We start from the raw sequence: 27,674 nt of genomic DNA on the forward strand, positions 1-27,674 counted from the left end.
CCCCAAATGCACAAAATCCAACTTGACCATTGTGGGTTAGAGCCAGACATAACCAGAGTAGAACTATTGAAATCAATGTGAATTAAGTTAATTGTGATTAACTGTAGCCCCATTGATTTCAGTGGGTCTACTGTACATATGACAAAATTGTGGATCCAATTCAAAGACTGCAATGTCTCCATTGGCTTTCTTGTCACATAAAAAAAGAAAAGAAATCTCACATTAGTTGCTGTAGGCTTGGGCAAACATGAACCATAGATTAATAGGGTAGCCTTTCAGCATAAGAGTTCCAAGGAACTGGCTCAGTCACATCAAATGAGTGGTTCAATATGGCTCAATATTGAGCCATATTGAGCCTATATGGCTCAGAAGTCTGAGCCACAGCATTTGCACTCGCAGCAGAAAGTAAAACAAACCCATGTTAATTCCAAAGGTCTGCAGTAGAAAACCCTACTTTCATCACCAAAAGTATTGTGTCGAGGAGACAAGACAATAATCAGAGGAATTCCAAGGTTTAACAAGGAAGTATTTATTGTTACTGCTGTCAGAAAGATCCAGGGCAAAACTGCAATCAAGTAACAAAACATTTCACTTGTCTTAGGTCGTCTTGGGCCTTGCTATGGCCATGTGATAATAAAAACAGCACTAGCAGTGCCTAAAAACCCTGGAGGTTTACTGAATATAATGTTGCCAATGGCAGTAAAGATGCCTGAAGTCCATGAAGCATTCTTAAATAAAGCACTACTGGTAGTATGAAAGAGGGCTGTGTGCAAATGGCCTCTTGAAATTCTCCACCTTACTTGTGGGCAGAAAAAGTTGGGAGACAATTTCACTGAATTTTTCCAGAGGGAGGAGAATGAGAAATTCTCCACAGTTTCTCCCAGCTAGGGCTCCCCATTGGCAGGGCTTGTAGCACAATTTCTTTCTTTTTTGGTAAGGGTTTTGGGGGTTTTCATGCTGCAACAGCATCAACTGTCTTGGCAGGCTGGTCCCTAGTGTGCATCCACCACCATGCAGGTGGAGGAAGTGTTGTGTCTAGCTCCAGGAATGAGGTGGACTTGGTGCTCTGCTAAATCTGTCCTCCAATTTCCTGAAAGTCCTCTCCCACCCCATGAAAGAGGTTTCCATTGTTCTGCCTCACTCAGGACATTTTAAAATGTGTTTTTGTGGTCTTTTGAGCTTACCACAGCTAGCCACCTAGGCTGCCTGCGTGTCCTGATCTGCAAAAGCCCTATGGGAGGAATTACCTCATGGTGCCTTAAGCTGGGCTTTAACTGAATTGTAGGAAGCTGAGGAGACTACAGGCGGCCAGAGATATGATTGTCTCCACTATTTTTCCTCTGACCACTACCCTTAAAATGACTGCCCACTGCCTCCCAAGGATTCCTCCTTCCCTTTTCATAACAAGCTCCCTACCCAGCTCCCCCTGCCCCACAGCAGCTATTTACAATGTGCCAATATTGAGGTAGAGAACAGAGTGGAGAGGAGGTATTTGGCTTTGTGACACTGCAACAACACCCTCTCACAATCTGGTGTCCTCCATATGTTTTGGACTACAGCTCCCAGCATTCCAGATCATTGGCCATGCTGCTGATTGGAACTGAAGTCCAAAACATCTGGAAACTACCAGGTTGGGGAAGGCTGTGCTAAACTCATACTTCAGTAGTGCTGATTAGTTGTGGGAAGAGGCATCACAACTAGGGATGGATGGATTCCCTACCTGCTGGTCCATGGGGAATCCACCCACAGGGGAAGGCAATCTGTTCCTCCCCCAAAATCCTCTTCGGCCAGCTCTGCTCCGTGGTGATTCTGTGGAGCCGCCAGCTGGCTCCGAACTGCCAGCAATATGACCGCCATGCCGTATCGCTGGCTGAAGGGGAATGACTGCAGATGCAAATGGCATCCAGGATGCCATTTGCAGCCGTAAAGGTCTTAGTTGAAGGTAAATGCAGCTGTAAATGGCTGCATTTACCTTCAGCTAAGACCTTTGTGTCTGCAAATGGCGTCCTGGATGCCATTCATTCCACTTCAGCTAGCAATATGGCATGGTGGCCGTATTGCTGGCAATCCGGAGCTGGAGGATCCAGCCAAAGAGGATTCTGTGGGGTGGCGGACGTAAGTGTCCTGTTCCGCCACGGACTCCAGGGGGCCAGATTCTAAAGAATCCAGCCTCATTGGGGTCTGTGACAGAATTCTCTGCCATCCCTAATTACAGCCAAACAATACAGAGGAGACTGAGTCCCAAGGATGAAAAAGAGAGAGTATACAGGGACTGGAGGAAAAGTCACAGAGGTCCTGGGCATACTGAATGATTTACATTAGTAATTTAATTTAATTTAATTATTTCTCCTTATTAGTTGTTCCTTGTTGTTCAGCTCAGGACTCAACAAAATAATACAACATTTAGGAGAAAAGATGCAAACCAGCAAACCAGCACTTGAGGCTAAGATAGAAAAGATCTCCACGGCTACCATGTATTTTCCATTAGAGCTCAGATAGGTTGGAACAAAGGATAACCAAACACTGCAAAAGACCAACATGCTGAAAGTGATAAATTTGGCTTCATTGAAACTATCAGGCAGCTTCCTTGCTAGAAAAGCCACAGTGAAACTCACAATTGCCAGGAAGCCCATGTAGCCCAGGACACAGTAAAACATGACCACAGATCCCTCATTACAGTACAGTACTATTTCTGCAGTCAGTGAGTGCATGTCGGCATTTGGGAATGGGGGAGAGGTTGCCAGCCACATAGTACAGATGCCTGTTTGGATAAGGGAACAGGAAAGAACAATGGAGTTGGACAGTCTTTTACCAACCCACTTCCTCATCCTGGATCCTGGCCTGGTGGCCATGAAAGCCAAAACCACTGTGACAGTTTTTGCCAGCACACAAGAAACAGCCACGGAGAAGATGATGCCAAAAGCCGTCTGTTGGAGGAGACACATCGCCTTCTGAGGACAACCAACGAATAACAAAGCACAAAGGAAGCAGAGCAGCAGAGAGATGAGGAGAGTGTAGGTGAGGCTCCGGTTGTTGGCTTTGACTATGGGAGTGTTGTGGTGCTTCATAAATATTCCCAGCACTAGAGAGGTGATAAAAGAAAGAGAAAGTGCAAAACAGGCTAAACCAATCCCCAGAGGCTCCTCATAAGACAAGAAACTTATATCCTTGGGAATACATAAATCCTGATTTTTGTTTGGATAGTTTTCATCTTCACAGTTGTAACAGTCATTCATGTCTTTAAAAAAAAGAAAAACATTGGTTTAATCTCAGATACCTGCCATAATTCTCATCAACATATTATTCCTTGCACAGATATCCCCCTTCAAATTTTTAAAATAAGTGCATTAATATCCAACAAAAATTCCGAAAAGACAGATGTAAAATGACAGTGTCATGCCCCACTCCACCAACCAATCAGCTGTAGATAGGGATGTCAGAGAAATCCACCATGGACTCAAATGAGGCCAGATTCCAAAGAATTAAAAAGAATCAGGCCTCCAGAATCTGCAGTGGAATGGCTCCACTTATCCACAGCGGAACAGCTCCGTAAATGGCTGCAATTATGTTAAACTGAGGGCTTTATGGCCACAAGTGGCATCCAATACACCATTTGTGGCCGTATTCCTCCCAGCGATACGGCAATGGCAGCCGCCATTACCACATTGCCAACACTCCAGAGCCCTAGTGCCATTCCAACCTGAATCCTCCTAGAGCCGAGGTAAGTGCAGTGGTACGGAGCTGGAGTATGGCTCCGCAGAATCCTCATGGAGCGGAGGTGCTCCGGAGGATTCCAGGGGGGAGGAATGGATCTCTTGCCCCCCGGGCAGATTCCCCACTGGAACAGAAGGTGGGGAATCTGTACATCCCTAGCTGTAGAGTATTGTCTGAGTTGAAATGTAGGGGAAATGGAAGAGATCAGAAACACTTGTGGATCTACTCACTTCAGCCAGTATTCAACCAGTAGATCAAGTTCATTTGTCTGCCAAGATCCCTGCACTCCAGCCTAAAAGTATCCTAAATCTTTACTTTGTCAGAGCTTATCAAGGAGGGAATAGGTTGGGGGATATATTTTCATGTAATGGCTGAGTTTTATTAAAGAGACTGCCATTGAAATATCTAAACTGCTTTCAAAGACATGTGGAAGTAAAGTGTATTGAAGTCATCAAATGCCAATTTGACAAATATAAGAATAATGGCAGCAAGGTCTGGAAGAAAATATTGCAGCCTTCTTTCTTCACGTGGAGCTTTTATCCTGCTATTGAGATTGCTCACTCATGGAAATTTGCAGGCCCCTTAGATGACATCTTGAACCTCCAGTGCATCTCCTGCACTAAATGACCTTTATTACATTTTTAAATAGATCTAGGGATGGCAGAGAATTCCACCACCGACTCCATTGAGGCCGGATTCTTTTGAACAGGTCCACCTACCTCTGCCTCCTGCCGGACCTGCACAGAGCTGGATCCTCCTCGCCGGCCGGCTCCGTACAGCTAGGGATATGGCCGCCGTTGCCGTGCCGTATTGCTGAGCACTCACTGCAGGAGGGGATCTGGACGCAAATGGCATCTGCTACGCCATTTGCATCCCTGTTTTTTTCACGCGATAGGCTACGCATTTGTATTTACATAGATATTTGCGTAGCCTATTGCATGAAAAACAGGGATGCAAATGGCATAGTGTAGGGATGTACGAAACTCACGTACCTTTGCTCCGTCCCTCCCTGTGGAATCCTCGATGGGGGGGAGGCGATCCGGTCCTCACCCCCGGAATTCTCGATGGCTTGGTCCGCTCTGTGGCCAGGCCACGGAGCAGCTGGCCAGGGCCATCCACAGCCGGATTTCTGGCTGCGGACAGCCTGGTGTGGACGCAAATGGCGGCCGCTGTAGTGGCCGCCATTTGCGTCCAGCTAGACAGCCGTGATAGGCTACATAAGAATTTACGTAGCCTATCACGGATAACGTCAAAAACAAAAAAAAAACACGCAGCATACGCAAATGGCGGCTACGGTGGCCGCCATTTGCGTTCCCTATTTTTTGCCGATTTATCTTACGTAAATATTTACATAAGATAAAACATTATGTAAGATAAAATGGCGAAAAAAAGGGGAACGCAAATAGTGTAGTGGATGCTATTTGCGTTCCTTTATTTTTCGCCATTCTGGCCTACGTAAATATTCTTTAGAATCTGGCCTCACTGGAATCCATGGCAGAATTCTAGGGGTGCACGAAAGTCACTTACCTGGTCTTGCAGCTTTTCGCGGTGGGGGGGAGGCGCTTCGCTGCTCTCCCCCCGAAGTTCAGGCTGGGGGGGGAGGCTTCCTGCCTTGCCCGGCTGAAATTCAGGCCGGGGGGGAGGCTTCCTGCCTCGCCCGGCCGAAATTCAGGCCGGGGAGGAGGCGCCTCGCCTCGCCCGGCCGCGAAATTAAAAGTTAAAAAAAAAAAACCGCCCCCGTGATAGGCTATGTGACGATTAACGTAGCCTATCACGGCTAGATCTGCAAAGTCAGCCGTGATAGGCTACGTAAATCGTCACGTAGCCTATTACGGCTGACTTTAAAAAAAAAAAAAAAAGCGCGTACGCAAATGGCGGCCCCCATTGGGAGCCGCCATTCGCGTTCCTTATTTGGTTGCTGTAGTCTACATAAATATTTACGTAGACTACGGCGAAAATAAGGGCAATGCAAATAGCGTTAATCTTATTTTCGCCGTAGTCTATGTAATCTTTACGTAGACTACAGTGACCAAATAAGGAACGTGAATGGCGGCTCCCTATGGGGGCCACCATTAGCCGTACGCGTTTTTTTTTTTTTTAAAGTCAGCCGTAATAGGCTACATGACGATTTATGTAGCCTGTCACGGCTGACTTTGCAAATCTAGCCATGATAGGCTACGTTAATCGTCACGTAGCCTATCACGGGGGCGTGTGGGTTTTTTTAGTTTTATTGGAATGGCGGCAGCAGCAGCCGGTCGAAAGATCGGCTGCCGCCCCCGCCCCTGACGAAGACCCGACGAACCGCCGCCGGGACCCGCCGCTGGGAGGGACATTCGGGAAAGGTAAGTCCCGTCCCGGGGGGGGTGCGGGGGGCAGGGGGGTGCAGAGAATTTCTCCCCGAAACTTCTTCGGGGGGCTGAACACATTGGCGCTCAGCCCCCCAAAGTTTCGGGGAGAAATTCTCCGCCAACCCTACAGAATTCTCCGCCATCCCTAGCGTAGCAGATGCCATTTGCATCCGGAACCCTTCCTGCAGTGAGTGCTCAGTGATACAGCATGGCAATGGCGGCTGTATCGCTTGCTGTATGGAGCCAGCCAGCGAGGATTCCGGGGGAGGAATGGATCGCCTCCCCCCCCCCGTGGACCCCCCCAGACTGGCAGGTAGGGGATTATAGATCAGAGATAATGAGCTATCAAATCACCCTGCTTGTGTTCTGCTTGAGTTCCCTCAAAAGGAAAAGCTTCAAGAAGAGGAGCGAGACCAATTAAACATATGGAAGACTCAGGTAAGGGGGAGAAGGTGGGGGAAAGGGGAGCAGGGGAAAGGAAGCAAGTGTAAGGGGAGTCTGTTGTGATCCTGCATTTAAAATGGAGGCAGAAAGACCCATTTTAAATGTGGGATTTTAGGCTGGTGTAGAGATGCTCTTAAATGTATTTCTCATCTGGCAATTTCACTGATTGTTAAAAAGTAGCCCATATTTGAGTATAGCAATGAGCAATGGAAGCTCTTTGAAAGGTGTTTTCTCTCTTTCAATATCTGTAGCATAACTAGGAGCAAATTATTACACACATACCCCAAAATGTATCGCAAACACATACATAGGCACACACACACACACACACACACCAGTTGTATATGTTTATTCTTTCATCTTCATCTACTTCCTAGCCAACCTTTCTCTACCCTAACTTTCTGTCATGTTTCAAACAATGAAGATAGTAACCCTAATTTCATATGGATTTACACTTGGTTGTAGTCAATCTGTTTGATTAATTTGTGTAGTATATTTCTTACCTTTTTGGTTTGAAATCTTTCCTTCTGGACAGGGGATGCAATCATAGCAGCAAAATGGCTCCCCCTCCTTCACTTTTTTGCTAGAACCAGGGAGGCAACTCTCAGTACATAAAGAGATAGGTAGTGCCTAATCCATAAATTTAAAAACAACAACAACAAGGATAATCTAGTGTGAATAATGAGCTTGGAATCCTCAAGGTTCTGGAGCCTTTATAAGTTACTGAATTGGTAGAGGAACCTCTACTCTGTAGCTTTCTCCTATACCCCCATCTTAATATTTGAAATACAAGTGGTTTATAGGTGGGGCCAATCACACGAGTGCTTCCCTCCAAATTATCACCTGACTAGAAATGGCGAGTGTAATTGGGTGGGGGGAGCATCAGCATAATAGGCCAAACCCATCTAGTCCTCACATTTCAAATATTATGACATTAGTGTGGGATGAAGCCATATGAAAATGGTTCACTTATGGGCTCCTAAAGAGCACTCAACATGCCACAGGCTGTTTCCTCCTATTATTAATTATACTACTACTAATAGTAGTGTAGTAACATATATTACTCTGCACAGTAGTAGAAGTGTAGTAACATCTTACATCGCACAGTCGTCGTCGTAGTGCAGTAACATGTATTACACTGCACAGATGTAGTAGTAGCAGCAGAGCAGTAACATATATTACATTGCACAGTAGTAATATAGTAACATGCATTACACCGCACAGTAGTAGTAGTGCAGTAACATGTATTACACTGTAATCGAGAAAATGTTCTTGCTGCTGCTGAATTTTTTTTTTGTACTTTGCTGTTGTTGTTCAGATGCTAACATTAACTGTCTCCGTTGTTGTTGTTGTTGTTGTTGTTATATTACTATTATTGTAGCAATATGCATTGCACTGCACAGATAATCTAGTAAATGTTTTGTTGTTGATAAAGATTTGTACTTGGTTGATGTTGTTGTTGTTTTTGTTGTTGTTGCAGAGATGCTACTATGACCTAGCATCTCAGGTTAGCTTGGCTTAGATGAGATATCTAGAGGAAACGCCTGTATACATGTAGATATTGATCTGGTTCACATGTCACAATAATCCATCAATTGTTATTCAGAAGTGACTTGAGGCCTCAGTTATTGACTGTTGCTTATGGAGCTGGTGCTGCCCGGTAACTAGGGGATGTCAGAATGCTGCTGTTCTCTTTCCTCGGGGCCTGTCTTTTCTGTCCCTATCTTTCCATCTTCACCGTTTCCTCAGGACTAGTTTTCCTGATCTCTGCCTCCCTCTCCTCTCCTCTCCTCTCCTCTCCTCTCCTCTCCTCTCCGTCTCCCCTCAGAATCAATTTTGGGGTTTAAAATACTATCTTCCAAATAGTGATTTCTCAAAGGCAAATATGATTGAGGTCTACTCTCCTAAGTGGACCAGGCATCTAGCATTGTAGGCATAGCCCTTTCAAAACATAATCAAATTCAATAAACAATCAACCTTTCAATTTAACATGTTGCATTAAGGACTTTTCATGTTCACTCAAGCTCCAAAATGCCAGGGAATTATTGCTGTTACAGGTCATACCCTTAACAGATGTGTTATTTAGGCAATATGCATATGTTCTTGTATCCTATCCTGTGGTTAGTTCCAGCTTCACCACTACTCTGGAGCCGAATGGCTGTCAGTGGCAGAGTCGTGGACCTAAGTCCCAGATAGACTTAGGAATAGACACTTAGAATAGACACTTGGAGTCTATGCAGCTGCAGCTATCATGCAACTGAAGCTACCATTCCTTGTTACAAGTACTCAGTTGGATTCCATCTATATAGAATGATAGGGTTGTGGTATTCCCAATCAAAAAGCATGGTTTATAAAAGCTGAGCACACTTCAGTGAAATTAATTTTGGGCAGCAGGAATAAGACTGAGTGTTCACGTCAAACAAGAAAATTTCCCTAACTGCCTCCAACTGGATCGTCGTACCTGGTTAAACCCACTGTGCCATGTGATGGCATCCTCACTGATGGTGAATGCTTGGTCTGGAGAAGCCTGGGGATCCACACTCCCAACTTTCACTCTATGAAACGATTGGTTTGAAGAAACAATCCAGTTGGTCACATCAAATCCAGCTGCTAACTCCCCATTCCGGTCAAAGGAAACCTTTTCTCCAGCGCTGTTGTTGAATGAGACACCTCTCAGAAAGTGATGGAGCTAGATTGAAAAGGAAAAGCTGACAATTTGCAAAAGGTTGCAGTTGAGTAGGAGTGTGTCCAGTCTTTGAAACCAAGATGTAAATAAAGATGTGTCCTGGATGGAAACAATTTTCTTTTCTTTCTTTTTTTTAACATTTCAATGTTGAAAGCTGATTTTTTTTTTCACAATTTCTCCCTGACCAGCAACACAATGTTTCATGTGTGGAAGGGAAAATGGGCAAAATAGTATTCCCCCAACCCTTTTTGCCCTTCCCTTTCTGTGGCCTTTTCTGCTGCCACCAGGTGGCAATCTCCCCGCCTCCCCCATCTGCCTCCACTAAACTAACCACAAAACTTTCTAGGTCTCAGGTAGTACGTAGGTTGGCTATTAGAATTGGGTGGGTAAGCCCCTCCCTCCAGTAGAGACCACACAGTTTCATATACTCTGGACCCACTCTGGACCCAACGGTATTAGACAACTACCGCCCAGTTGCAAATACCCCTTTTCTAGGGAAGATACTTGAGAGGGTTGTGGCGGACAAACTGCAGGCACGCTTGGAGGATACTGATTATCTAGACCCATTCCAGTCTGGGTTTCGTTCTGGTTACGGGGCTGAATCAGCCTTGGTTACCCTGATGGATGACTTTTATCGAGAGAGGGACAAGGGGAGTGCAACCCTGTTAATTCTGCTCCATCTCTCATAGGCTTTTGATACCATCAACCATGGTATCCTCCTGGATTGACTAGGCGGGAGGGGTATTGGAGGCACTGTGCTACAGTGGTTCTGGTCCTAACTATGGGGCTGATTTCAGAGAGTAACACTGGGTGACTAATGACTATTCCTTGGCCCCTTGGCAATTCAGCTATGGGGCGCCCCAGTATTGTTTAACATCTATATGAAGTGCTCATTAGGGGATTTGGAGCTAATGACAGTATGCTGATGACACGCAGCTCCATCTCCCTGTGACATCTGAATCAGGAGAGGCTGTGCAAGTCCTGAACCAGTGCCTAGACTCAGGAATGGGCTGGATGAGGGCCAATAAACTGAAGGTGAATCCTGGCAAGACAGAAACCCTGTGGGTGGGTTCCTGGGTCCGGAAGATAGGCTCACTGCCTGTTCTGGATGGGGTTGCACTCTCTCTGAAAGATCAGGTCTGTAGTCTGGGGGTACTCCTAGATCCATCATTGTCACTGGAGGCCCAAGTGGGCACGGCGGCTCGGAGTGCCTTTTACCAGCTTCAGCTGGTTTGCCAGCTACGGCCTCTCCTGGACAGGGATAGTTTGACCATGGTGGTACAGGCTTTAGTAATCTCAAGACTGGGTTACTACAATGCGCTGTATGTGGGGCTGCCCTTAAGGCTGGTCTGGAAGCTGGAGCTAGTGCAGAATGCTGTTGTTGGGACCTGCCCCTTTTCAGTGTGTAACTCCTTTGCTGAGGGAACTGCACTGGCTGCCTATACACTACTGGGCCAGGTTTAAGGTATTAGTACTAGTGTACAAATCCCTAAACAAATTGGGACCAGGATACGTGAGAGAGCGCCTCATTCCTTACCAACCTGCCCGGTCACTGAGGTCATCAGAGGGCATGTTTCTGGTGGCTCCACATGGACCCATGGCGCAGTTGGAGTCCACCAGGAAAAGATTCTTCGGTGTGGTGGCCCCCTTCCTGTGGAATCCCCTACCTTTAGATAGGGTTGGCAGAGAATTTCTCCCCGAAACTTTGGGGGGCTGAACGCCAACATGTTCAGCCCCCTGAAGAAGTTATGGGGAGAAATTCTTCACACCCCCTCGCCCCCCACACACACCCCGGGACGGGACTTACCTTTCCCGAATGTCCCTCCCGGCGGCGGGTCCTGGCGGCGGTTCATCGGGTCTTCGTCAGGGGCGGGGGCGGCAGCCGATCTTTCGACCGGCTGCCGCCGCCGCCATTCCAATAAAACTAAAAAAAAACCCACGCCCCCATGATAGGCTACGTGACGATTAACGTAGCCTATCACGGCTAGATCTGCAAAGTCAGCCGTGATAGGCTACGTAAATCGTCACGTAGCCTATCACGCCTGACTTAAAAAAAAAAAGCACGTACGGCTAATGGCGGCCCCCATAGGGAGCCGCCATTCACGTTCCTTATTTGGTCGCTGTAGTCTACGTAAAGTTTACGTAGACTAGGCGAAAATAAGGGAAACGCTATTTGCGTTGCCCTTATTTTTGCCGTAGTCTACGTAAAGATTTACATAGACTACAGTGACCAAATAAGGAACGCGAATGGCGGCTCCCTATGGGGGCCGCCATTTGCATACGCGCTTTTTTTTTTTTTTAAGTCAGCTGTGATAGGCTTAGGGGTGGACGAAAGTCACTTACCTGTCCTCGAAGATTTCCCGTGGTGGTGGGGAGGTGCTTCGTTGCTCCCCCCGCGAAGTTCAGGCCGGGGGGGAGGCTTCCTGCCTCGCCCGGCCGAAATTCAGGCTGGGGAGGAGGCGCCTCGCCTCGCCCGGCCGCGAACTAAACAGTTAAAAAAAAAACACGCCCCCGTGATAGGCTACGTGACGATTAACGTAGCCTATCACGGCTAGATCTGCAAAGTCAGCCGTGGTAGGCTACGTAAATCGCCATGTAGCCTATCACGGCTGACTTAAAAAAAAAAAAAAAGCGCGTACGCAAATGGCGGCCCCCATAGGGAGCCGCCATTCGCGTTCCTTATTTGGTCGCTGTAGTCTACGTAAATGTTTACGTAGACTACGGCGAAAATAAGGGCAACGCAAATAGCGTTGCCCTTATTTTTGCCGTAGTCTACGTAAACATTTACGTAGACTACAGCGACCAAATAAGGAACGGGAATGGCAGCTCCCTATGGGGGCCGCCATTATCCGTACGCACTTTTTTTTTTTTTTAAAGTCACCCGTGATAGGCTAAGTGACAATTTACGTAGCCTATCACGGCTGACTTTGCCAATCTAGCCGTGATAGGCTACGTTAATCGTCACGTAGCCTATCACAGGGGCGTTTTTGTTTTTGTTTTCTTTTATTGCAATGGCGGCGGCGGCAGCCGGTTGAAAGATCGGCTGCCGCCCCCGCCCCTGACGAAGACCCACCGAATCGCCGGCCGGATCGTCACGTAGCCTATCTAGGGATGGCGGAGAATTTCTCCCCGAAACTTGTTCGGGGGGCCAAACACGTTGGCGCTCGGCCCCCCGAAGTTTCGGGGAGAAATTCTCCGCCATCCCTAGATAGGCTACGTGACGATTTACGTAGCCTATCACGGCTGACTTTGCAGATCTAGCCGTGATAGGCTACGTTAATCGTCACGTAGCCTATCACGGGGGCGTATTTTTTTTTTAACTTTTAATTTCGCGGCCGGGCGAGGCGAGGCGCCTCCTCCCCGGCCTGAATTTCGGCCAAGCGAGGCAGGAAGCCTCCCCCCCCGGCCTGAATTTCGGCCGGGTGAGGCGGGAAGCCTCCCCCCCTGGCCTGAACTTCGGGGGGAGAGCAGCGAAGCGCCTCCCCCCCACCGCAAAAAGCTGCGAGACCAGGTAAGTGGCTTTTGTGCACCCCTACCTTTAGAGGTCAGGCAGGCGCCAACATTGTGTTCCTTCCAGCACCTCCTGAAGATGTTGTTCTTTCAAGCGGCCTTCCTTGCATGACCAGCCGTGGTTTGTTAAACTCCACTTTTGGGGGGCTTTTTTTTTTTTTTTTTTTAAAAGCTTTAACTCTTTAAACCATTGTTTTATTCTTTTATCATGTTGTTCACTGCTCGAAAACCTTCTGATGAGAGTGGTATATAAATTTTGTAAATAAATAAATAAAATAAGCTCCCTTACTGTTATCTATTGAAAGACAGCCACCAACACAAGCATTTGTCCATTATCTGGAGGAACCCCTCAGGGGACGGGTGTCTGACCCCCCTTCCCACCCATGCCCCAGCTAGACCAGACCTCCAGGTGAGCCAGTGGCCTAGTGGAGAAGACCAGGTCTTGCCACCCCCGTCACCTCATCTCTGCAGGCAGAACTGACATTCCAGAGTGGTGGGGTATCTGCATGTCTTTGTGTGAGAGACACCACAACACAGTCAGGATCAATGGGAACACTTGGCCTCTGGGAGATGGCTGGGGCTGGCTGAGAAGACCTGGCCTTCCACTGGCTGTTGGCCCAGTTGAGCAGATTTACCCTCCTATTGGCTGTTGGGAGGGGAGCCTGCAGCTTAATTTGACTCAGGATAGGAAACCTCAACTACCCAGTAGGGATGTATGAAATGTACTCACCCGTCCGTTCCGGGGTATCAGCGGTCGGGGGGAGGTGCTCCCCCCTCCCCCCTGAATCCTCCCCAGCCGGCTCCGCTCCATGGCGACTCTGCTCTGTGGCCGGGCTGCTGCCGCTGCAAATGGCGGCTGCTACACCAGCTGCTATTGGCGTGGCTGCCAAGCCGTGATAGGCTACGTAAGTATTTACATAGCCTATCATGGCAAAAGGTAGTCACGCAAATGGCGGCTGCTACGATGGCGGCCATTTGCGGCCGCAGCAACCCGGCAGTGGCTGGGAGACCAGCCAGAGCCGCTGCCACCTCCGCTGCCAGGTAAGCTTCGCCCTGGGGGATTCTGCGGGGTGGCGGAGGGGGGAGGCCGTTCCGCCACAGATTCCGGGGGGCCAGATCCTAAGGAATCCGGCCTCACTGGAGTCTGTGGCAGAATTCTCTGACATCCCTACTACCCAGACACAGAAAAGATTGACAGATTGATTGCTGTTTCTCAATTTGGGTGAGGGGGGGTGCGTGTGCATAGCCGGTCTTAGTTGATGATGGAGTGATTTGTCTGGTTAATCATGATAATGAAAGAGACTCTGTCATGCTAACTAGTTATGCGATCCCTGAGCAGTCAGGGTCCAACTTCTTTGACGGACAAGTGGCATTCAGATGTCTGTAGATGTCTGGGCCCGACAGGCATGGGTATCCCGTTGAACCCCATCTGTGACAGTGATTGGGGATGCAGTTATTCCCCATGAATGAGGAATTTCCAGTAAGTGCATGTTGGGAATATTGCAACCTCATCTGCAAGTTACAGGAAAGGGGCTGTTTAGCTAGTTAATGTATGGGGCATACCTAGCCTTAGGAACTCTATAGCCTAGGTGTGGCTCCTGTTTCCTTCTTCCTGTTCCTCCCCCCTCCCCCCCTGCCTTCCTGCATTGCTGGGAGAGAGAAGTGAACTCAATGGGACATAGAAAGCTGCCTTGTACCAAATCATACCATTGGTCCATGTAGCCCATTCTCCTGCCTGAATGGACTGAGCAAACCCTTTAGAACCCTAAGCAGTGCTTGAATACTATGTGCAAGGATATGTGAGTAAAGATTGTGGGACTAGTAAAATGCTTATTTCGTTTGCCTCTGCTACCTGCCTTGCCAACAAGAGGCAGAAATGCCATATAATACCTCCAAGGTTACAGCTAGGATTTTTTCCAGCTGTACCTGGAGATGCTAGGGATTGAACCAAGGACCTTCTGCATGCAAAGCATGTCGTCAACCACTGAGCCATGGCTCCTCCTTTGTTTCTGTTTCCTGAGTGAATACTTTCCCCCCTCTTCTTCTGACCTTCTGTTGAACCTCATACTCTACTGGTTTCCTAAGCAAAACCTCATGAGCCCTCCATTCTAACTACACTTTTGACCTCTACACTTTTAGTCTTTTGGCTGAAACTGACTAGCAGAGAGGGGGGGGGTATGTGTAGGGATGTCAGAGAATTCCACGACGGATCTCGGTGAGGCCAAATGCCAGTGCATTTGCCCCCCCGAAATCCATCGCAGAAAGGCCTGCCCCCCCTGCCCACCGCGGATCCCCCCCAGGACGAGACTTACCTGGGGCGGATGTTCCGGATGGCGGCGGCTCCAGCGGCGGCTGCGGCTGGTCTTCCAAACGGCTGCCGCCGCCTCCATTTGCAGTCTGTGTCTTCCCCCCTCCCATAGACGTGATAGGCTACGTAACGACTTACATAGCCTATCACGTCTGGGTTTAAAAAACAAACAAACACGTACACAAATGGCGGCTATGGCCGCCGCCATTTGCGTTCCTTATTTTTCGCCGTCTTAGACTACGTCAATATTTACATAGACTAAGACGAAGAAAAGAAAGGAGAACGCAAATAGCGCCCACTACGCTATTTGCGTTCCCCTTCCTTTTCTTCGTCTTAGTCTACGTAAATATTGACGTAGACTAAGATGGCGAAAAATAAGGAACGCAAATGGCGGCAGCCGTAGCTGCCATTTGCATACGTGTTTTTTTTACCCAGCGCCCTCCGCGGCCGGGAATCCGGCTGCAGACGGCTCTGGCCTGCCTGGGCCTGGCCGGCTGCTCCGCGGAGCTGCCACGGAGCACAGCCGGCCGTCGAGGATTCCGGGGGGGAGGACCTTTCACTTTTGTACATCCCTAAGTATGTGTGTGGGAGAGAGAGAGAGAGAGAAGGCGAGAGATTTTACCCCATGCTCACAGGATTTCCCCGGAGTCCTGGCACGTCCTCTGGATTTCGTGGTGCAGTTTTCCAGCTTTTAAAAAGGCATGCTATGCTAATGACGGCTGCCATTAGCATCTCTTGGGGAAATCAGGGCCGTAATTTGTGTGTTTTATGCCATTTGCGCCCATGAAGCACTTACTTCTATGTAAACTGTGGCTGTAAAGCGCTTACTTCTATGTAAGTTGTGGCTGTAAAGTGCTTACTGCTATGTAAATTGTGGCTGTAAAGCGCTTGCTGCTATGTAAATTGTGGCCGTAAAGCACGTATGGCAGCAATTTATGTAGAAGTAAGCATTTTACAATGCAAAGAATATGAAGTTGAGCACGCTCCGGGAGAGAGCGGAGGACAGGAAGGCCTGGCGTGCTATGGTCCATGGGGTCACAAAGAATCGGACACGACTGAACGACTGAACAACAACAACAAAGCATTTTACAGCCACAATTTTCATACAAGTAAGTGCTTTACGGCCTCCAATGGTTTAAAATATGGAAATTATGGCCGTATTTTCCCCAGGAGATGCTAATGGCAGCCACCATTAGCGTATCTTGCCTTTTTTAAAGTGGGGAAACTGCCCCGCACAAAATCCAAAAGGAAGCGTGGGTAAGGGGAGCCAGTGTGCTGTGGGTTCTGCAGGTTGAATTCTTGGGAATTCAACCTCATTGGAATCTGCAGTGGATTTCGCCAGCACCTCTAGCCAGAATAGGCAGAAATAATAAGTTAATAATAATAAGTCACATGTGCGCATGTGAGAATGTTTAACTCATTACCTGCCACAGCACTTGATTCTGAAGCTTCAGTCCTCCTCTCTCCACAGTTCTTCTGTGATCGAGTCTGGATGAGGACATGGCATGTAATGCTTGGGCCACAGCATAGACAGCATTGTAGATGCTGTAGCTGTGGCCAGTCATGCTCACTTCAAAAAAAGTCCCTGGAAGGGTCTCCAGCTTCTCCTCCCCAGTACAAATATCCCCCTCCACATTGTCCAAAACTCGATTTGGAAACACACAGCTGAACGCATGTTGCCAAAAGTCTTTGATAAACCCATCCTCTGTCGCACTAGATGGGTTTCTGCTCTTCACAAATGACTTGAACCCTGGCAAATCATTGGAATTAATGGTGAAGGAGAGTGCACCATGTAGTATGTCTGCATCCCAAGTCCTTTGATAGACAAATGAAGTGAGCTCCATCTGGGCAGTCATTATCCACACTTTACCTTTTGGCTTACTTGGCATGTGTTCTTGTTCTGATAGATATGGCAACCACCTCAAAAATGCCACAGTGTAAGATTCTCCATACAACAACAATACATTGGCTTTGCTCCCCATGACTGTATCGTGTATTTTTGCCCCCTGTACCACAATGTCTACAACTTGAGTGACAAAGGTTATCGTGTGGCTTTTTGCTATGAAGGCAAAACAGATACCACTCCGGGAAAACAGTGGAAGCCCAGTATGCACAAATCTTTCTCCATTGTCCGTATCCATAACAATGACCCCAATCCATGTCCACCTGAAATGCAGGAGCAAATAACAAATCCCTGTATACTGAAAGGTTTCCTTAGGGGCCGTCTGGTAGAAAGGAAGTCCTGGGGTTTTATCATCCATCACTGGAGCAGAGCCATATATGAGCTTAAGAATGATGTGGAATGGAGGAGGAAGACAATAATAACTTTAACAATAATAACAGCAGCAATTAATAATTTTTCAATATCAGTTTCAAAAGTGTCCTGCGTTTCCCCATTCTACAGAAAGGGGCTGAGGATGAGAAGATAGTGGGTTCATGATTGAAGGCAAAACTTCAGTCTTGCTGTGGACAAGTTGGCTCAGAACTCTTCCTATTCAACCACTTAACTGAACCAGGTGCCAGGGATGAACTGTTTTTTGTTTGATTTTAAACGAAGAGCTTATGATGTCTTGGAATTGAGCTGAAAGCTCTCAGAAGATACTGTTCATCTTGAACTTGGAGCAGGGACAGTGACATTCAACCCCCCCACCCTGGAAAAGAGGGCAATTCCTTTGGATATTTTCTGCAATGGAATTTTCCAGCTCTGTGTATGGAGGTTACCATTAATAGCAGTGGCACACCGTCTTCTTTTTTTTTTTTTTTGTCACCAGTGCAATAGTAAAGCTTCTGTGCTGGGGTGACCCAGTTTCAATTTTGTATCCCTTGGATGTTGAATTGTCCCAAGGCATTGCAGGGAAAAAATGTTGCCTGCCACTGGTGGTTGCAATTGTTTTCCAGTGTGTGTTCAAGCAAATGTGTCAAGCACTGCATATCTGGAAGTGCAATCATGCTTCCCAAATATCAGTTGCCACCAATTCAGAATTCTAGGGACAGGACAGCAGAAGGCTGCACACCACAAAAATGAATCTGATTTCACTGTGTGAAAGAATCCAAAGGGGCTCAATTGCTTCCACTTCCCTTGCCAATGTTACATGCGCAGCTCCAGCTTCTGTAAAGATGAGAGCCTTCTATAAAGAAGAGAGATGTCGTAGTTCAACTCTCATGTTCCCAAGTGGAAGAAGATGCTGCAGAGTCAATGCATGGACAGTGTCTTCTTCAGTTTTCAAAGTAGGGCAAGGGAAGGAAGACAGACTCGGGTGGCCTATCCCACCCAGCAATGGGCCACAGCCGTCGCTGCTGCTGTCACCTGCTAACCTGTCCATGTCTGGAAGGTAAGCTTTCACCCCTTTAGGATCAGGAAGAGCTACAGCATGGGTTTTGTGGGCAAAGAGAATCAGGCTGGGTGACAAACTCGAGGCGAGCTGTGCTGCCCTGCCCACCTCGTTTCTGCTTGAAGAAGTCAAGCAGGGATGTACACTTCGGAAAGCACCCCTACTCAGATTCTTGGGACACCCATAATATTTTCACTCAGCCTCTTTTTCCCCTATGAAATAGATCACGTGGCAGTTACAGGGCTCTGGAAATCTGTGCCTTCCTCTCTTATTCCCATCAAAACTTCTCTCTGCCTCAGCATAAAGTACTCGTGGCCCCAACTCTTTGCTGTTGGCTCAGTCAAGATTAGGGTCCAGTTTGTAAAGCAGGGCTCATTCTACAGATATTCCTGAAGTAGCATGTGACCTAGCCACACAGAAGCATCTCCAATCCGAATAAATGATAAATAGGGTGTCAGCATGAACAAGAAGTAGCTCCCATGCCACACCAGTAATAAATTATTTTTTTGCCATGAACGGAAAGTAATAAATAAGAACCTCAGAACATCTTTAAAATGGAATGGGATGCCTGTATGAATGTGGCTTGAGATGCCAAACATATGGTTTTCTTTTTCAGCTCAATGGATAGCCACATAAATATAATACCTGCTTAAAACTAAGAATTGCATTTTTTTTCTCATTCAAAACTCAAGACTATGGGTTGGGCTCAGATTTCGTCATGACTAACTGGGGTCCAATTGATTTCAATGGATCTCCTCTAAGTATGACCAAAACTGGATCCAACCAATATTCTGTAGCCTGGATCTGAGCTTTATACAACATTTAAAGCCCATTTCTCTGCTCCAAATGTACCCATTTCGTTTGCCAAACTACAAAATCCAACCTGGAAGGACAAAGAGTTAATTTCCCGTATTCCATACACACAGAGGAGAAACATCTCACCCACCTGTGGAATTTTGTGGATATCCAAGACTGTGGCCACATGAAAGGAGGTCTGGGAGTCCAGCCCCCCAATAACTGCTGTGAAATAATTCTGGATGCCACATACGTAGTTGGGGACAAATCTCCCTAATGTGGATATAAGTTGCATTGTGGCACGATAGGTCCACCTGGCACTGAAATAGCTGTCGTAGATGTGGAAGCCCAAAGTGAGATTGGGTAAGATCTGAGGGTTTTCATTGATTTCCTTTACTGCAAATGCCAAAGCCAGGATGTGCTGGTAATTCTTAGTAACTACACTAAAATGAAAGTTGCATTCGGTATCAGAAGAATATCCCACACTTTGTAAAATTATCATCACTGCTTTCTGGCTCATTTTCTTTATTACTTATTTCAGTATTTTCTATACCTCATTTCTCAAGGCAAGCCTTACTCTAAGGTAGTCTACATGAAGTTTAGAAAACCAAACTGTATTGTGTTTATCTACAAACAGAATAGCTCCTATACTTCTCAATAGGGAACAGTCTCAGGTTAACACAGCTTCATCTATTTGAGTGAACCCAGCAGAAATGTATGTAGGAAATTTGAAAGAAGTTCAAAGAACGTTGAGGGGGTTTTGAGAATGAAAAGGGATATTCATTTGCAAATTTCCTGCAGGGTGTGTACAGGTACATGTTAATTTATCATTCTTTGGTGTGCTAGATATGGTCTTGCCAGAATGACAAGGATGATTTAATTTAGTTATTTCTAAACATGACAGCAAACATATGTTCTTGAACAGAAAAATTCAAAGAGATAGAGAGAGATGTCCATGAGGTGAGATAGAGAGCAAGGTATAAAATGCAGGGCTAGCGTCAAGGGTAGGCATGGTTGGGCACCTGCTGAGGGTCCACACCCCAGGAGGGGCCCACTGGCAAGAGCTCCCTAGGCTTGATCCTCCTCTCCACTATTGCAACCTGCTTGTTCACCTGCCTCTTGCTCTGGCCCAGACAACAGGGATAGTGGGAATGAGCAGCATTAGCTGCCATGGCATAGGGCCAACCTAAACAGAAACGTTCTGTGAAGTGATTTGGGCAAAATCTGCATTTTCACATAATCAAATCAGCTCTTCCCATGGTACACGCAATGCTGTATTCCTCCGCTTTTGCGGTGTAGATGGGAACTGGAGCCGCATTCGTTGGGGTGGGGTGGGAAGTCCCGCCATAAGTAGAAATGGACGTCCGCAATTGCATAGCTGCAGGGCAGCCAAGGAATGGAGGCTTGCTCCCCCTCCCTTGCATGTTCAACCAAGTGTGGTGGAGGACTTGCTTATGAGTAGGCTTCCATGACAAACCTCACACAACCCACATAGACACTCACATTTATGAGGCAGGCAGGGAAGCAGGCAGCCGCCGCCAGGAAACTGAGCAGAATAGGCAGGAGTGCCAGAGATGCTGAGAGCAGAGAGCATGGAGCCAGCAAGGAGGTAGAGCAACTGGAACTTTGTATTTGATGTATATTAACTGCCCCAATCAACAGGCTTCCCCCAAAACAAACATGAGCTCAATGAAGTGCTTCTGAGTACATGTTCATGAAAATCATCCACCCTGGCAATCACCCTGTCTTAGCTGCGCAGCTTCAAATGAACAGGCATCTGCCACTTGTCAGCTGTGCCCCTTTGTAGCTGTACAGTTTCAAAACAGCAGGGCTGGCTCCCATCTCCACTCCCAAGCCCACTGACTACTTAAAGTGAGAGGCAGGGACTGAGCCAGCATTTCTCAGCTGTGCCCCTTCATAGCTGCACAGTTTCAAAACAGTAGGGATGTACGAAAGTTCCGCCACGGATCTCAGGGAGGCTGAATGCCAGCACATTCGGCCCCCTGAAATTGGTGGTGGAATGGCCCGCCCCCCCTGCCCCCCTCAGGATGGGACTTACCTGGGGCGGATCTTCCTGGCGGCAGCGGCGGCGGCCGGTGTTCCGACTGGCCGCCACCATTTCCAAGTTAAAAAAGAAAAGAAAAGTGGGCTACGTAAAGATTTACATAGCCTATCACGGCTAAATTTTTTAAAAAAACACCGTGATAGGCTACGTAAATGTTTACGTAGCCTATCTTGGCAGATTTTTTAAAAAAGCGCGTACGCAAATGGCGGCGCCCATGGGCGCTGCCATTTGCGTTCCTTATTTTGGCACGACTTAGTCTACGTAAACATTTACGTAGACTAAGATGGCGAAAATAAAGGGAACGCAAATAGCGTAGACACTACGCTGTTTGCGTTCCTCTTATTTTCACCGACTTAGTCTACGCAAATGTTTACATAGACTAAGACGTGCCAAAATAAGGAACGCAAATGGCGGCGGCCATGGCCGCCGCCATTTGCGTACATGCATTTTTGTTTTTTAAATCAGCCGTGATAGGCTATGTAAACATTTATGTAGCCTATCACGACTGACTGCAGGGACGCAAACGGCGGCGGCTACAGCCACCGCCATTTGTGTCCCTGCTAGCCAGCGGCCGGATGTCCGGCTGCTGGCGGAGCCAGCCGGCGGCTCTGCATAATCACTGTGGAGCACAGCCAGCTGGCCAGGATTCCAGGGGGATGGACGGAACGCCTCCCCCCGCACCATCAGCATAATCCCCGAAAGGTAAGTGATTTTCGTACATCCCTACAAAACAGCAGGGCTGGCTCCCATCTCCACTCCTAAGCCCACTGACTACTTAAAGTGAGAGGCAGTGACTGAGCAGGGTTTCTCAGCTGTGCCCCCTCGTAGCTGCGCAGTTTCAAAACAGCAGGACTGGCTCCCATCTCCCTTCCCGAGCTCAATGGCTATTTAAAATAAGAGGCAGCAACTGAGGCAGTGTTTTTCAGCTGTGGTCCTTTGTGTTTGCCAGCACAGCTCCAAAACAGCAGGGCTGGCAAAGTGGAACTGAAGGTGAGGAGTTACTTCCAGGTAGACATGTTTACCCCGCTGCTCTCTGCACACCCCCACCCCATGCTACTTTCCCGTCTGCCAGTCAGCGCCGCTTCCACCAGCCCGCACCGAAGCCAGCTGAGGTTACACGGACTCTCAAACAGCACTGAAGCTGCTGTGACAGGAAAATCCAACACAAAATGAGTTTGAAAAAAACCTGGATTTAGGGCAAGAAACACCGGGCTAGCTACGGAGAGCAGCATGCATCATCTGTAGGGATGGCGGAGAATTTCTCCCCGAAACTTCGGGGGGCCGAGCGCCAACGTGTTCGGCCCCCCGAACAAGTTTCGGGGAGAAATTCTCCGCACCCCCCCGCCCCCCGCACCGCCCCCGGGACGGGACTTACCTTTGGCGAATGTCCCTCCCGGCGGCGGGTCCAGCCGGCGGTTCGTCGGGTCTTCGACCGGGGCGGGAGCGGGAGCCGGTCTTTCAACCGGCTGCCGCCGCCGCCATTCCAATAAAAGAAAAAACAAAAACAAAACGCCCCCGTGATAGGCTACGTGACGATTAACGTAGCCTATCATGGCTAGATCTGCAAAGTCAGCCGTGATAGGCTATGTAAATTGTCACGTAGCCTATCACGGGTGACTTAAAAAAAAAAAAAGCGCGTACGGATAATGGCGGCCCCCATAGGGAGCCGCCATTCACGTTCCTTATTTGGTCGCTGTAGTCTACGTAAAGATTACGTAGACTACGGCGAAAATAAGGGCAACGCTATTTGCGTTGCCCTTATTTTCACCATAGTCTACGTAAAGATTTACGTAGACTACAGCGACCAAATAAGGAACGCGAATGGCGGCTCCCTATGGGGGCCGCCATTTGCGTACGCGCTTTTTTTTTTTTTAAGTCACCCGTGATAGGCTACGTGACGATTTACGTAGCCTATCACGGCTGACTTTGCAGATCTAGCCGTGATAGGCTACGTTAATCATCACGTAGCCTATCACGGGGGCGTTTTGTTTTTTTTAAAAAAAACTTTTAATTTCGCGGCCGGGCGAGGCGAGGCGCCTCCTCCCCGGCCTGAATTTCGGCCGGGCGAGGCAGGAAGCCTCCCCCCTCAGCCTGAACTTTGCGGGGGGAGCAGCGAAGCGCCTCCCCCCCACCGTGAAAAGCTGCGAGACCAGGTCAGTGACTTTCGTGCACCCCTAATTCATCTGACACTATTGACTTGGGGGTAGAGTAGAACTGGAGTAAAAGCCCCATGTAGATGCAGCCCTACTTGCTCACTGGCAAGCAAGTGGTAGCAATGATGAGAATGTGGATGAGGACAATGGAGGTAACAGGGTAGACTCTATGAAGGCGGGGCATTGAGGGTGGCTTGCCCAAAGACCCTCAGTAACGTGGAGCCCAAACTGATGAAATGAAAAGAGGAAGATTCTATTACCTAAATGTTGGTGAGGGAAAGAAAAGCTTAAATCCATCCTAGTGGAGCTTTTTCTCTCCCCTGAGATGAAGGAGAATTTTTGAGGGTTTCTTTTGAGCTCTTTCGTAGCAGGAAGGGTTTATCACCTTTCCCCACAGTGTTTTCCAGATCCAAATCACACAGTCCCAGAGTTGCTATTTCCATTATGGTGTGTAATGTATGGTACCTGAATACTTCCTAAATGTTATCCCATGTGGGGTGAAATGGTAGCTGTCAGAAGTACAATTCAGAGTGGGGAATTTATTTGTTTGTTTATTTATTTATTTATTTATTGGTTTGTCACAACCCCACCTTTCTACATGCCACAGCTCAAGGCAGCTTGCAACTATAGATAAATAAAAACTAGATTAAAATAGCGATAAAACAAATACATTAAAAGCATAATTAAAAGCACAACTACCACAGAATAAAAACAGCACCCAACCCAACAACCCTGCTTACATACCAAAGCCCTGCTTGAATAAACATGCCCTTGCCTCCCAGCAGAAAGGGGGAAGAGAGGGAGCCAACCTACCCTCCCTCCACAGAGTTTTCCACACCCTGGGAGCAGCCACTGAGAAGGCCCTCTCTTGCATTGCCACCCAACGTGCCTTTGAAGGCAGTTGTATTGAAAGAAGGGACTCTCATGAATGTCTTAAAACTCAGGCAGGCTTGCATGGGACAAGGTGGTCTTTCAGATAACCTGATCCCAGGCTCCAGAGGGCTTTATTGGTTATCACCATCACTTTAAATTATGCTCAGAAACAGACCAGTAGCCAGCGAAGCTGTTGTAATAAGGGAGTCATGTGCTCCTGGTAACCAGCCCCAGTCAACAGTCTGGCTGCAGCATTCTGGATCAGCTTAAGTTTCTGAACAATTTTCAAAGGCAGCCCCAAGCAGAGTACATTACAGCAGTCTAAACAGGATGTAACAAAGGCTTGTGTGACTGAGGCCAGATCAGGCATGTCTAGGAATGGTCACAGCTGGGGCACTAGCCTCAGCTGTGCAAACACATTCCTTGTCACCACTGAAACCTGGGCATACAGGTTCAGGGCCAAGTCCAGGAGTACACCCAAAATGCAAGTCTTCAGAGGGAGCGCAACTATATCTTCTCAAACTGGGGAGAGGTAATGAGCGGGGTACCACAGGGCACAGTCCTGGGCCCAGTGCTCTTCAACATTTGTATTAATGACTTGGAGGAGGAGGTGCAGAGAATGCTGATCAAATCTGCAGAAGACACAAAAATGGGTGGGATAGCTAATACTGTGGAAGACAGAAACAAAATTCAAAGTAATCTTGATAGACTGGAGCACTGGGCAGAGAACAGCAGAATGAAATTTAATAGGGATAAATGCCAAGTTCTGCACCTAGGAAAAAGAAACCAAATGCACAGGTACAAGATGGGAGATACGTGGCTCAACAACACTACAAGCAAGAAGGATCTTGGAATTGTTGTCGATCACAAGCTGAATATGAGCCAACCATGTGATGTGGCTGCAAAAAAGACAAATGCTATTTTGGGCTGCATTAATAGAAGCATAGCTTCCAAATCCCTGGAAGTACTAGTTCCCCTCTACTCAGCACTGGTTAGGCCTCATCTGGAGTACTGTGTCCAGTTCTGGGCGCCGCACTTTAAGAAGGATGCAGACAAGCTGGAGAGGGTTCAGGGGAGGGCAACAAAGATGATCAGGGGACTGGAAACAAAGCCCTGTGAAGAGAGACTGAAAGAACTGGGCATGTTTAGCCTTGAGAAGAGAAGACTGAGGGGGAGATATGATAGCGCTCTTCAAGTATTTGAAAGGTTCTCACAGAGAGGAAGGCCAGGATCTCTTCTCGATCATTTGCAAATTTCTTTTCCCATTCATTTCCCAGAATGCAGGACACAGAATAATGGGCTCAAGTTACAGGAAGCCAGATTGCAGCTGGACATCAGGAAAACTTCCTGAATGTTAAAGCAATATGACAATGGAACAAATTACCTAGGGAGGTGGTGGGCTCTCCCACACTGGAGACATTCAAGACAAGGCTGGACAGCCACCTGTCAGGGATGCTTTGACTTAGATTCCTGTACTGGGCAAGGGTTTGGACTCGATGGTCTTAGACCCCTTCCAACCCTACTATTCTTTGATTTGATGATTCAGTGATCTAGCACAAGTTGAGTCCCTGTTCACTTATCTGCATTTTAGCTAACCAAGTGCACCTCCATTTTGTCGGGATTAAGCTTTCATTTCACCCTCATCTAGTCCATCACTGACATCAGACACCAATTTAGAATGAGAACAGCTTCCTTGGCTTTAAGATGGAAAGGAGAGATAGAGTTGGACATCACCAACATACTGGTGGCACCAAACCCCAAAATCTAGACAATTTCTCTGATGCTATTAAATTTCATGTGGGATAAGATGGAACCCTGAGGGACATCACAGGCATATGGCCATGGTGTCAAACAGGACTCCCCCAACACAAATTGCTTAAATCGCCCCTCCAAGAATGACTAGAACCATTGTATAACACTGCCTCCCAGTCCAATCTCAGATAGCTGCCTCAGAAGGATACCATGGTTGATTGTATTGAAAAGGAGAGGTTTGGCAGAAGCAAAAGGGACACAGTCCCCCTGTCAAATGGCCAGAGAAGATGGTCCACCAAGGAGACCAAAGCAGTCCTTGTCTCATAGCCAGGTCTGAAGCCATTTGAAAAGGGTCTAGACATCCGTTTCATTCAGAAATCCCTGGAGCTGAGAAGCCAGCATCTTGCCCAAGAATGGAATATTGGAGACTGGCCAATAATTATCCAATATACTGGGGTTCAGGAGGGTGTTTTTTTTAAGTCTTTTAGGAAAGACAAAATCACACCTTGCCCTAAAGCGGTGTTCGCTATTAGCCTTAGCCACTCAGCCAGACCTCCACTGACTGCTTGTATAAGCTAGGAAAGGTAAGGGACCAGGATACAGGCGCTAGGCCTCCCCTGTCCAAGGATCCTGTTCACATTCTTGGGCTGTACAAATTGAACAGTATCCATTATAACTGGACAAGCAGGGCCCAAGTTACATCTACGGAACCTGTATCAACTATGGTATCCAAGTCAGTGCAGATATGATCCATTTGATCTGCAAAGAGTTATGCAAATTGGTCGCAATGGGCTATCAAGTGGTTCACCTCTTTTTCTCATGGGCCAGATCATAATAGGCCTTTGATCACCCAAAAAAGCTCCACTGGGCAACTCTGCATACACAGTGGTGACGGAGCTCAGTCCCCTCTTCCACTACCATAGATTGGCCCTTAACCATATTATCTTTTTTCTACAACACAACACACCCCAAGAAAACATAGTTTCAGTAACCAAAGCTCCAGTAACCAAAGAAGAAATGGGTATATACAATGTTGAAGTTATTAATTCCTTACTTAAGATCTTCAGACATGGCTGGCAGGGGTTCTTTGCTGAAGGCCAATGAACTGGAGAGGATGAAGACCTGGGAAAGAATGGCACCAACAATGAGGTCTCCTGACTGATGATACTCGTGAAGTGGAGGATGTGGATCACGGACCTGGCATCTAACAATGTGACCCTTGCATATGGTATGAGGAACTAACTGCAGGAGAAACCACACAAAAACCTTCATCCTGAGTACAAGTCTTCCCTCTGCACGGGGATTCCCCTGTTTCCATCTGCAGCACAGTCACACTCTGTGATTAAAACAACCTGACCTGCATCGTCACTTAGCTTATAAACCTGAAGCCCAGAGTCTAAAATGTCAGGTACCAGACAGAAACTGGAGGATCCTTATTTGTTTCTAACCCTAGCCCCAGCACTGAATTCTGCTAGGTATATGCCATCTTTCACAGATGTGTGATGCGTTTTGCTACTACATAAGCAACAAAATAAATTACAGTTGTTTTGATAATTCAAAGGGTAGCAATTATCTATTCAAAATCAGAGATTCCCTTTGGAATTGCAGTAGAAAATATGTCTTTCACATCTGGGCAAATGGGATTTGGACTTAAAATGAACAATAGCAGGAAAAGGAAACCAGAAAAGTAAGAA

At 47.4% G+C, this 27,674-nt stretch overlaps 1 protein-coding gene across 1 annotated transcript; it reads right to left on the reverse strand.

Moving 5' to 3' along the window:
• Positions 1–2,336: 2,336 nt before the first annotated feature.
• LOC146341880 (vomeronasal type-2 receptor 26-like) lies at positions 2,337–7,055 on the reverse strand. The gene is made up of 2 exons (XM_084808436.1): positions 7,010–7,055; positions 2,337–3,238 (listed from the first exon to the last, which is right to left on the reverse strand). Exon 2 carries the CDS (start codon positions 3,234–3,236, stop codon positions 2,337–2,339), a length of 900 nt encoding a protein of 299 aa, XP_084664562.1. The 5' UTR covers positions 3,237–3,238; positions 7,010–7,055.
• Positions 7,056–27,674: the final 20,619 nt, after the last annotated feature.

The sequence above is a fragment of the Heloderma suspectum genome, chromosome 6 (genome assembly GCF_057233095.1).
Source record: "Heloderma suspectum isolate Gila_16-S chromosome 6, 16-S_ref, whole genome shotgun sequence".
Lineage (NCBI taxonomy): Eukaryota > Metazoa > Chordata > Lepidosauria > Squamata > Helodermatidae > Heloderma > Heloderma suspectum.